General features: G+C 40.7%; 1 protein-coding gene across 5 annotated transcripts in view; it reads right to left on the bottom strand.

Annotated features, from left to right (window-relative positions):
• Nucleotides 1-1,212: 1,212 nt before the first annotated feature.
• Nucleotides 1,213-12,372, bottom strand: part of DMD (dystrophin) — a 2,243,521-nt gene continuing 2,232,361 nt past the window's right edge. For 3 of the 5 annotated variants that reach the window (XM_060293058.2, XM_030844443.3, XM_030844444.3), the window contains 2 exons: nt 8,719-8,750; nt 1,213-3,764 (listed from right to left, as the gene is read on the bottom strand). In XM_060293058.2, the coding sequence (XP_060149041.1) occupies nt 3,753-3,764; nt 8,719-8,750 (44 nt within the window). In that variant the 3' untranslated portion in view covers nt 1,213-3,752. The remainder of the gene's footprint in view (nt 3,765-8,718; nt 8,751-12,372) is intronic. The other 2 variants (XM_030844440.3, XM_030844441.3) reach the window with 1 other exon arrangement.

The following is a 12,372-nucleotide window of genomic DNA, read 5'->3' as shown; positions in this document are numbered from 1 at the left end:
GAAACTTAGTCTTCGTATGTGTGGATTTCAAGGGAAGTCTTTCAGTGTAGTAGCCCCTTAGGTTGGCACCATCACCCCACCCTCAACTTAGTGATTCGTATCAGAGATGCCACACCCATTTAACACCATTCTTAATCAGCTTGACCATCTCCTATTATTTCCAAAGTCACTAGAATAGGCTGTACCTAGTGGACTTTTGTAATTTCTTTGGCCCTCCAGCATCTGAACCTGTTGAGGAACTCCTCTCTCTGACTATTGGTGGGAAGCAGAGATAGATGGTCTCTCCCTAGAGGTGTTGACGTTGCTCCTCGTTTTCCTAGCCTCCTTTGCAGCTAGGACAGAAGCAGAGCAGGACAGGGGTGAGGGGATCTCCCTGTGGTGGTGGTCATGACTATGTACGAGAGGGGTGTCCCCCTCAGAAGCAGTTCTGAGGCATCATTTTAGGCGTGACTTCTGTTCTTCAGACGTCTCCTTAGGTCTGGTACCATTAATAATAATAGAAGTGATAAGCAAAGTGTCAACTGCAAACTGGTTAATTCATATACTTGTTATTACTAAAACAGAAAACAAAAAGACCACTATGACCATTGCTGCATAAAATTACCTCCCGAGCTACAAGTGCTTACCACCTTTGATCCAGAAATCGCCCTTCTAGGAATGTGTCCTATGGATATATTTTTGCACAAGTGAAAGGATGAAATGAGAGATATGTGGTATTGTTTGTCAGAGCAAAAGAGGAAGACCACCCACGTACCCCACCAAAGGGGACCGTTTAAATAATATCCCCCCCCACACTGGATTATTAGCTATAAAAAAGCATGAGGAAAGCATTTCATATATTGAAATGAAAAGATCTATTTCAATATAATTAAGGATGGATCTCTTGAGTCCATTCTTAAGTTTAAAAAAAACCCAAGGTATATAACTGAATGCATAGAATGCTAGCTTGAGTAATAAAAGGAAAAAAAGTAGGAACATATGTTTGTAATTGCTTATACAATAACGACACTTTGGAAGGAAACACAAGAAATTGTTAATATTTACTCAGAGTGCAGTGAGGATGAGGTGGGAATAGGGTAGTCAGGGTCCTTCTTTTCACTGTTGGGCTCTCTAGATTTTTAAATTTTTTAATGATACGAAAGTTTTGCCTATGCAAAAACAAAACAAAATACTGCAGTCCAGTCAACACTTTTTTGTACCATAACTGCGTGCTTTATTGAGATACACAGTAAAGCAGTAATATAATACAATAGTAAGGCATATATTTGGTGAAGTCTGATATGTTGTGAAAATGCAGTAAAACTGAAGTTTAAAAAAATAATTAGTAAATGTTACAGTGTTGGTGTTAAAACACAATATATTATGATACTCAAGTAAGAACCCAGTACCTGAAAACAATGACATAACATGCCAGGTGATGTTTATGCTTCAGTTACATTGGTTATGATCTACAGTTTAATACTCGGTGGTTATAAAGAACACGAAACAATGTCCAACTTATGCTTAGAACGTAGCAATAAAGCTCTCAGTTTTTATTCAAATATTTTTGACAGACTCACTCCAGAACTAATGTCTAAAAGATAAAATAAAACAAAAGATTAAAACAAAATTAAGCCCTCTATTTACCTCTGATTTTAGAATGAAACTTAAACTTCTTAGTAGGAAGTAAAGTAACCCCTTGTTTTAAATCACGGTTAAAAAAAAAATCCTCGGGTAAAGAAAAAGTACAGCGTCACATAAAGGAAAACAATGCAAGACTAAAATCAAATCTTCATGTAATTTGTTACCTTAGAGCTTTGGGTTTTCTTCTGGAAATTATGAACAAAAACGAAAATGGAGGGAAATGTTCTCACAATGGACAGGTGATGAAGCTGTGAAATCAGGTGTGCACAATTATTAGGAACACCCCAAAACCAAAGTGAGGTAGAAATAGCATGAGAAGCCATGTCTGATGTTAATTATCATTAGTAAAATAAGGAACAAAACCCACTCTCCAAAAGTTAATTACACTTGATGTAAGAGGTAACAGATTTGCAAAATGATAGGTCACACAGTGATTTCTATTGAATGAATGATTAAAAAAAGTGAAAGACTAATAAGATGAAATGAAAGAGTAAAGCTTTTTCCTACCAGTTAGTCCTCTTGAGCGTTCTCCTCTGCTTGAATGATTTATTAACATATTTAACCTGCCTAATCCACCAGAAAGGGTTTGGAGTGCCTTTTGGATCATTTAAATCAATTTGCGTTCCCACTTACAAACCTGCCTGGAGTCACTTGTAGAGAAATGCCAAGGAGGGAAACACGATTCATGGGCTTCTGGGTGGATATTGAACAGTACCACAATGTGATGGGGCTACTGTGTTACACGTTTTCACTAAGGGTTATTTTAAATTAAGTCTTGTGGCATTTACAAACTCATTACAATGGGGAAAAAAACCTTCAGAAACTGGAAAACCAAGACACCCACTGCTGTTTGACTGTGAGAAAAGAACAGTTGTAATTATAAAGCTCTCTCTGTGAGGTTATGAACATTCATCCAATCCTTTACGTCAAGAGTGGCCTGCGCCCTCTGAGGGACTGGCTGGGAATCCACAGCCCTCCAGCCCTACCATAGTCCTCCTCCTGCCTGGGAGTTAAAAATGCCTTCTGATGCTCTGATTTTCACTGAAGCATCATTAAATTTAAACCGTGGCATTGCCAGCAGCAGGACGCTGAATACATCAACCAGCGGATGACTCTGACATAATAAGTCCTGTGTATTCATTCATATGTCCCTTAAAAAAATTCAGTACTCTAGCTGTCACTGGAAAGTTTAAAATGAGAAACATCTGGAGCCGCAGGCAATGTTTTAGTGTGGTAGCTTCCTGCTGGCTTCAGGCTCCAGGGAAAATTCATTCTAGACCCAAGCAGGTAAGCCTGGATGACCAGAAGCAACTGCTTTCCATTAGGAAGTGGCAAGAACATTTGAACAAGAAATTTGAAAGGTCTCTTGAAATTGATATCTATTTATCTATATACCCATAGTATTTACATACTTATAGACATATAGATGTGTAACACGAAAACCCACAGCCAGCCCCACTCAGTCAACAATTCCAAAAGAGCGATATGAAGTAGTCATTTGGTGGTGTTAGAGGAAGTCCTATCTTAAATATGCAGGAAAAGAAAAAAAAGCCACGAATCTCATATGGATATCACGCTAAAAGGATGCAAAACAATGTGCTGCCTCAGTGTGTGTGTGTGTGTGTGTGTGTGTGTGTGTGTGTGTGTGTGTGTGTGTGTGTGTATGTGTGTTTGTTTTTAGGGGTTTTTATAAACAACTTTTTTTTTATAAAGCACACTTTAGTTTACAATCTTTCTTTATAACTGTTATAAATTTTTAAACAACCCAAAATGCGTTCCATATAAAGAAATGGCAAGTTATTTAGCTATCAAGATTTTACATGTAGTTTTCTTATAACTTTTTTTGTACAATTGCATAGACGTGTAAAACCTGCCATTGTTAACAAAACAATAACAGACTTAGAAACTACTGAAATCTACAGTATAGTACCACTACCCTTCACAAAAATATAGATTTTTTTTTCTTGTAAACTCTTACTGTCTAATCCTCTTTGTTGTATGAATATTATAAAAACCATGCGGGAATCAGGAGTTGTAAAACATTTATTCTGCCCCTTCTTCATCTGTCATGACTGAAACTAAGGACTCCATCGCTCTGCCCAAATCATCTGCCAGGTGGAAGAGGCTTCCTACATTGTGTCCTGGAAAACAGAAAGACAGACTTGACACAAGGTGTAGTTATCATCACCCCAACTCTTTGTCATTTGGGAAACCATCCCCCGTTTCTAGGTGTAGACAACACAGAAGCTGCGTCCAGGGGATACACGACAGGGTTTGGTGTTTCACCAGTTTTCCAGGAAGAAGCAAAGCCTTGTTAATGAAGCCATTCCACACTGTTAGTATCCAGCCTCACATTGGATCAGGCTCCTAGTATCATATAAATGGAAAAAAGTCAGACTGCACTCATCTTCCCCATGTAAATATACACCAAAAGGCTTCCACGGATGAGCACAAGATTCCTGTCATAACAGGAACAATTCGTGATGGGATGTATCTTCTCCACCTTGCTGTGGGAGATTATTTACTATGTACTTGTATTAAAAATTATTTTACTATCAAACAACCATCACCATAACTATCACCACCACCACTGCCGCCACTCTCCTCCATCACCGTTAGCATCGCTACCATCACTACGTGTGAAATCTTTATCTCAAGGCTGTTACAAGCTGTTGGCTCACGTCTAAGGCTATGGCGGAGGTGACTTTTCTCTCTGCTTTTACTTGAGTTGAAAGAGAAAGTCTTGATTTGACCTTAGTATACACTATTAACTTTTGAATTAGGAAGCTTCAGGAAAAAAAAATTACTTTTCATTCCAGATGACTCAAGAGCCTCATTGTAAGATGACCCACATGCATAGCATGGATTTGGGTAGCCTCTGAATCCATTTTTGATCTCCTACTCAATGAGGGTTAACTATCAGAATAGCCTTCTAATAATAATATGACATGACCCCGTGTTAATCCCCCAGCACGGAGCATAAGAACAGCACAATGTCCCTGGGTACTTCGTGGCAAAATTCAGATCTAGAGTAAGATAATTTGAGACAAACTTTATGATTTGCCTCGTCATGTATGTCCCATATTTTTATATGGCTAATTTTAATTCTTGGACATTAGGAAATCATTCCACTATTCAAGTACTGCCTTTGAAACTAAAAATGCTTTACTAGGCTATTACTACCTTGCCATGTATCAACTTTACAGATTCCCATAATAATTGTTAAAATCCCTATAAACATTAAAGATAGACTAGGGCAGGTATTCTTTCCTAATATTTATTTCAAGAGACATAGCGTTTTTAAGTATATGAGGGGATCTGAAGAGGACTCGTAGGCAGGCACTTAAACAGCAGTGGCACCAGGTCAAGCTAAGACTTAACGTTTATGCTGTTCAGCCATTTTTATTAAGGCGACCAAGTTTGTAACTCTCTTTGCGCTCTATTCGTGCAGAAAGTTTCAATGAGGACTAATTATGCTTTAAAAAATCACTCTGGAGTTTGGTTGGGGCTGCACACATAAAACCTTTTAACAAAGCATATGTACTATGCCTAGAGTGGGCCAGTAGTTTGGCAGCCCTCAGTGAAGAACAGAAATCATCTTTGGCTTTTCTAAACCATAAAAACCACAGGAAGCCACAGTGGGTCCTTTGCTACTCCTCAGAGCACAGATATCTAACTGATGCCACCAAGTTAGAGGGCTTCCCTTGTACCTACTTTTGACTGCCCAGCAACCCTGGGAAATCTGTACAATTATTCCTGTGTAATTGAAAATAGATGGACTAACTACAAATTTTAAATTGCTTGCAATCTTAACAGCAATTAAAAAAACCAGTAAAAACAAACCCCAAGACTCTTACACCCTGATACCTAGATATAATTCCAACTATTTCTCACATCTACACTATAGTATAGTCCTCCTGGTAGCTAGAAAATGTATTAGAAAACATAAAACAGGGAAGAAACCATTTTTTTTCTCCATCAGCTTATTGACAATAATCAAAGAGTGCCTATTTTAGACTGTGCTAGGAGATGCAGACGGCAGTTCAAAAGATAATGAAGACAAGTAAATGCATTTATAGATTATACAGCCAAGTGGTGCTTTTCTACTCCTCAAAGTGGTGTTCGGTTACTAACTGGAAGGAAAATTCTTGAGTCTCTTAAGAGGCATAAGTTCTAGGGGTATCTGCTATTTAAAAAGTTACCAGGTCAGAGGTTCATGGTTTTTTTAAAAAAAATAAATTATTTAATTTTTGGCTACGTTGGGTCTTTGTTGCCGCACGCGGGCTTTCTCTAGTTGCGGAGAGCGGGGGCTACTCTTCGTTGAGGTGCGCGGGCTTCTCATTGCAGTGGCTTCTCTTGTTGCGGAGCACGGGCTCTAGGGATGTGGGCTTCAGTAGTTGCAGCATGCGGGCTCAGTAGTTGTGGCGCACGGGCTTAGTTGCTCCGCAGCATGTGGGATCTTCCCGGACCAGGGCTCGAACCCGTGTCCCCTGCATTGGCAGGCGGATTCTTAACCACTGCGCCACTAGGGAAGTCTCAGGTTCATGATTCTTAATACACCATACCTACTCCCACAAAATGTTAGGTAGCCTTTAACCTGTCCAGACGGTTAAATGTTCACAATTGACCTCATGGCCATCCCTATGCTAGAGAAATGAACGTTCTGAGTCACCCCACCATATCTATATGATGCCTTTCATTACTTTGTTTACAAATACCTGCTTCATCAGAATAACAATTCCAGTGTTTTCCATGGAGGTTTTCCTTAGAGCCAGAAAAAAAAAAATTCTATCTCTTTGACTAAATACTGCTCCAAAGAATCATATACCTCAACCCGCTGGAGGCATAGAACCACGCACAGATAGGGAATTGGGACACAGAAAATAGATTTGTATCCTGCTTCTGTTATCCGTGCGTGTAAGGCAGAACATTAGTGAGATCATTAATTTTACCTGACAGATTTTTCTAAAGTCAACATGAAAATCTTGTGCTATGAGCATGAGAGGCCCTGGAAAACAGGCAGGCATCTGCGATTAGCTTCAGGCACAAGTAGACATAAAAATACGTCTATAGACGTCCTTAATCCATTCTTAAGCAACGACTGTTGAAGAGAAAGGCACTGTGCGTTTAACATTAGGGTAGTTGTATGTTTTTCCAAGTTGGTGCAAAGTGTGACATGTGGACTCTCACATGCCACCTCTGCCTCAGGGAGTTGTTCGCTGCAGTGACTGGAATTGAGACTTTCTGGCAGAGACCCAAGACCTCAATAGCAATCTGGCACTCTGTTTTTTTTTTTTTTTTAAAAAAAATACCGTTCCCAAAGAAATGGTGAGCGCTCAGTTGGCCAAAGCAAAGCCAGAATACCGCAGTGAAATGTGCTTTTCTTCTCTGTAATTTAATCTTTGAAAAAATATCTGGTCTACTGTACATCTGGGGTATTTTCATAGCATTAAAAAAAAATCACTATTGTTTGGATTCTGTGGCTTTCTGAAAACTTATCTGACTACAATATACCTCAGGTAGTATAGATTCCAAATGCCTGTGTGACTTCAATTATATGTGCTGGCCTTTTCTAAAATGCGTTTATGAACGACACATGTTTAGGGTGGTTAAAAATATGGTGCAACTATTTACCACAAGTTAAAATAAATTTTAAGGGGCACTTACCATCAGAATGAACCCAAGATGTCTCACATAAGAAGGCAAACCGTCAGGAGCATTCAATGCTGCACCGATTCAGGTCTCCTGTTTCTCCTCCCAGCCCACCGCTCCCTCCCTTGGACCCCACAAGCCTTGGAAGGGAGCAATGGTGTGGACACACTGAAGGATTGTTCAGCTGATTAGACCTGCATGGCATGGCACTGGCAGAACTTCCAGTATGACGTTTAAATGAATCAGTGGCTACTCCTGTCCATCTGTTGCTAAGGATCCAGAACCTTCTCATATAAGGACTCCCCACCTGTCCAACCTGTCTCCCACAATAGTACACGCTATTGCCATCCATGGGAAAGCTTTCCTTCTTGCGTCCTTCATACTAAACTCTTGGTAAGGACAATCTTGTTTCACTTGGGCTGTCACTCAACACTTTGTCATCCGATGTCATTTCATTAGGTAATTCAATGTTTAGCTAATATTTCTGGTAGAACAGAAGTGTGAAGCAGCTTTCACTGTAAAACCCCAGACCACATTCAGTGATGATGCTGTACCCTACCTCTAAAAGGCATTAAAAAAATCCCTCACGACTCCAAGATTCACTTTTTATCCCTAACTGGTTATTGTTCTATCTGGCTCAAAATGCCAAGTAAAGAAAAAAGCATCCTCCGAAGGGCAAGTTGAGATGACATATGCTTTTCACACACCATTTTCTAAGTGGCAGTAAAGCACACAGTTAAGAGTGTGGCTCTGGACCCAGACTGCCTGGATTCCAATCCTGGCTCTGTCACCTTGGACACATTGCTTACCCTTTCATTGACTCAGTTTCCTTATCTGTAAAATGGGGTTAATAAGAGTACCTACCTCATAGGCTTGTCCGGAAGATTACATAATGAAAAAGATGGCAAGTGCTTAGAAAAGTCCTTGGCACACAGTAAGTGCTCAAAAAAATGTTAGCTCGAGTGGGAAAGAAAGAGTGTAGGCACCAGGAAAAAGAAAACAGAACCAAAATGAAGTCATCCCTGAAGAATAAAAACCAAGGGCACTGGCAGAAAATGCTAGGGTCCTGGAAGTAGAAGGAAGCTTTATGACTCATCAGTTATGTTCGAGGCTAAATGTATTTTGAAGGTTTTGTTTGTGTTGCAAATGGCAACAGATGATGAACTTCAGGATTCCAACCTAGGGACTACAAAGGGTTGCCATTTAAAAGAGATTCCTGTTCCCCCAACCCCTGGTCCTGTTGTCATGGTGATGACAATGACAGTGAACATTTGAGGAATGTTCCTCATAAGCTGCAAGTGGAGAGGTGACTACCATCCTTACATGATGACACGTGTAATACACACATGGGCGTGCACACACACAATTCTTACACAAACGCCAAACATAGAAAGCGGGATGAGACAGACAGAAGCCATGGCTGTGAGCCTGAATCTCACTAACCTCTCTCATTGGCTTCCCAGGGGTATTTCTTCCTTTAATAATAGAGAGAGGAAGAGGCAGAGATATCAGAAAGGGAAAAAAAAAAGCATAAATATACAGTTTCATACCAATTTGCTTCTTTTACCAAACAAATGTTGAGATGACAATTCGTTTATCCCCTTCTGGAAAAAAAATAAAAACAAACAAAAAAACCCCAAAAGACACATCCAGTCAAATAACCTTTACATACACTTAAAGTCGGTGTAAACAGATAACATGATCCAGGAGACATCACTTATAGAATCCATAGAGCTCACATGTTCAACTGGATGAAAGCGGGCACAGCATAGAAATCTGACAAATCGAGCATTGTTTTCAAGGGCAACTGTAGAATCTCAAGTTTACTGTCCAAAAATCTCAGAATCTCTTTATTGTCCACTTGACAACCAACACACCAAAACAAACAGTAGTTGGTTTCAGGTGCCAAAAATCGGCACTCCAAATGCGAGGTAGAACACTGCATAGAGGCTAGACTCCATCCTCTTGGGAGAAGCTGTTCTATCTGTTAGAAGCTGAGCATGTCCATGATGGGACTGGGGGCACTGGAGAAAATTGAAACAAAGCGGGAAGGAGATAAGTCCCACTTATGGGCAAGCCACGGAGCCAGATTCAGGAATGAGTCTTCACCTTCCTCGTCATGATTCCACAGATACCAGGAGCCTTGAGGGTCAGCCAAAGACCCTCTGGCCTTGTTTGTTTTATAGAATCCTATATCTGTATGCAGTTATTTATTTTTGAAGAGCAGTTTTTGATGAGAAAGTTTTTCTACGCTAATATTTGTAAGTGGACAGAAAATTAGGGACCGCTGACCATACCTGGCATGTCTTGGGCACGCAATTTCCGGGGTCTCCAAAGTGAAATACTGGTTTTCAAACTTTGGCTTTCGCATTGGGCCACTTCCTACAACATTCTTATCTGCCATCCAGTATTCAGAGCAGATACAAGCAGAGCTGTGAGAGATCTTGTGCAGCATCTCCCTTTCCCCTGACATGCTCCAAGAAGACCTACGACCCCCCTGAAACAATCTGAGTACTAGTCTAGAACGAAGAGGTATTGAGCTACTAATCCAAAAGAAACTTTTTACAACTCAAGTTTAGGGTTTAAAACTTCTGGTGTACATTTTAAGGTTTTCTAAGTATGACCCCGCCCCTGCCTTTGCCTTCTTTCTGAGTTGTCCTGAGTCAGAGATTTCTTGGGCATACAGAAACTGCATGCTTGACGATGTAAGAAACATGGTCAAGGTGTCCATGATGCTCCTCAAACCAGGAGAAAGAGAGAGGTGCTCCTCGGTTGTGGATGTTCCCAGTGGTAGGCCCATACCAGACGACGGGGAAAAGGGAGGGGGGAGAACAGCATTTCATCCTTGATGGCGCACACCAACCCCAGCGTGAATTAGTCATCCATTCTTTTTCACTTCATTAGCAACATTTAAAAAATTTCTTGTACTTCACGGTTATACTGTCTGGTGGCAAAATGAATTCTCCTCCCCTGCAAGACTGTGAACTCCCTGAAGGCAGGGTCCGCATGTCGCTCACCTACCTCTCTCTCCCTGGTATCTACTATACCTCGACGCTACGGGGATTTGGTAAATGCTGGCTGAACTAAATGAGGCAGCCGCTAGGTCATGGCCAAGAGTCCTTTGATGATTTAGGCAACTTGGCCTTGCCTGCGATCCTTTAGCTTGGATGCCAAGGGCTTGTAGCTGCGTCTGGCTTGTAACTTGGGCCTATTTTTCTTTTTCTTTAAAATTGAAGTATAGTTGATTTGCAATGTTGTGTTAGTTTCAGGTGTACAGCAAAGTGATCCAGTTATATATATATATTTTCTTTTTCTGATTCTTTTCCCTGATAGGTTATTACAAAATATTGAGTGTAGTTCCCTGTGCTATACAGTAGGTCCTTGACTGGGGTCTATTTTTAAAACCTCAGAACCTTAGGAAGGACAGTGTTGTTAGAAAGCAATGTGATTTTAGCTTTAGAATGTAATTACGGTTCCTAGCATGATAAAGGTTATGTTACCTTTAGTAATTCTTCAACAAGGCCTATTCAGAGCTCAGTATCAACTGGTCACTGCTGAAGATGAAGCAAATGATTTGGGTTTTATTTCAGGTACTTCTTCAGAAACCATGTTTTCTGTAAAATGGACCTCCCAGAGCTATGTGATCCCTGACCTCTTTCAAAATTCTCCCTCGCCACTTGGGTTCCAATGTGCTCATTAGCATAGTACGAAGGGAGGTCCGCTTCTTGTTTAAAAAGAGTTGAATGTTTTCTACTTGTATCAGAAATACTTTCTACGCTGACAAAATAGAGGCTCGCTGGTTGCACCATTAAAAACAAATTCTTTACCAATAAATAAAGTACCAAATAAAAGTTTTATGTGAAGAACACATTCTTTGGAAATGAGTCTCCTTAGACCGTCAGTTAGGGGGTCCATCTGGCAATGCAGTATGCTGTCAGGAAATGAATCAAGAGAAACAGGAAGTGTGCTGGGGAGTCCTGAGTCTAAAGAAAGGGCTTGGTCAGGTCTGGAGAAGTCTCATTTCCTCAGGCAGTACGAACTTGAGAGGATTGGCTGTAATTCATTATTCACAGTCAGAATCGCAGGACGTTACTGTTTCTGGGTATCTTTATGAGCTTCTTTGTCTCAGTTCACTGACTTTTTTAAGAAGTTAAGGACTAATGAGTCCCTTTTTAGGACTTCTGTTTCATTACAAGCGAAAGAAGATTGAAATGGCTATACTTTATTGAAAATGCAGGATCTTTGGTGAAGACGGATATAAACGCATAAATCAATTCAAAAGCACAGTTTTCTTGAGCTGAAAGTTGATCAGCACTGAAATCTGTGACTGTATATATGTGATGAGCTAGAGTGGATAACAATTTAATGATGTAAAGTCGGGGTTGGCACATTTTCTCTGTAAAGGGCCAGATAGTTAAATACTTTGGGCTTTGCCAGTCACACAGTCTCCGTAGCGGCTCTTCACAACTACTCTGCCACAACTACTCTGCCCTTGGAGTGAGAAAGCCCCCCGTAGACAATATGTAAATGAATGGGGGTGGCTGTGTTATGATGGAACCTTATTTATAAAGATTTGGCCCGTGGACTGCAGTTTGCCGGCCCCTGGTGTAAAGGAGCAACAGCTCAAATCCGTTCTGGAAGCCGAGAGGAAAGGGAAGGGAGCCTGCAAGGGGGGCCGGGATGCTTCCATCTGTCTTTGTTCTTTATGTTGCTTTTCCATAAAAGAGTCATGGACAAGACTTGAGTTTTAGAAGATGGCAGGTTTTGCAAAGCGGTTGGCTTTCTAATTTAGAGGCATTTAACAGAATGTATGTGGCCTTATTTAGGAGGGGAGAGTACGAGAGGGAGAGGATGGCATGGGCTGTTGGGGATAAAAATAATGTGGCACAGGTCAGCAGGTAAGACATTACACAGGCAGCGGCAATACCGGCATAGCAGTGCTAACTGCTTCCTGAGTTCTCTTACCTGCACTAAGAGCTCATCTTGGATCCTATCATTAATCAGTGTGCAGTGGCACCTAATTGTTAGAGACCAATACCATACCCCTCACTAGCGAAGCGTTTTCTTTCAGGAATGCACACGCATCGAACAAACTCT

The sequence above is a fragment of the Globicephala melas genome, chromosome X, assembly GCF_963455315.2.
Source record: "Globicephala melas chromosome X, mGloMel1.2, whole genome shotgun sequence".
NCBI lineage: Eukaryota > Metazoa > Chordata > Mammalia > Artiodactyla > Delphinidae > Globicephala > Globicephala melas.
Note: the sequence above shows the minus strand (reverse complement) of the source record. Positions and strands in the feature narration are given on the sequence as shown.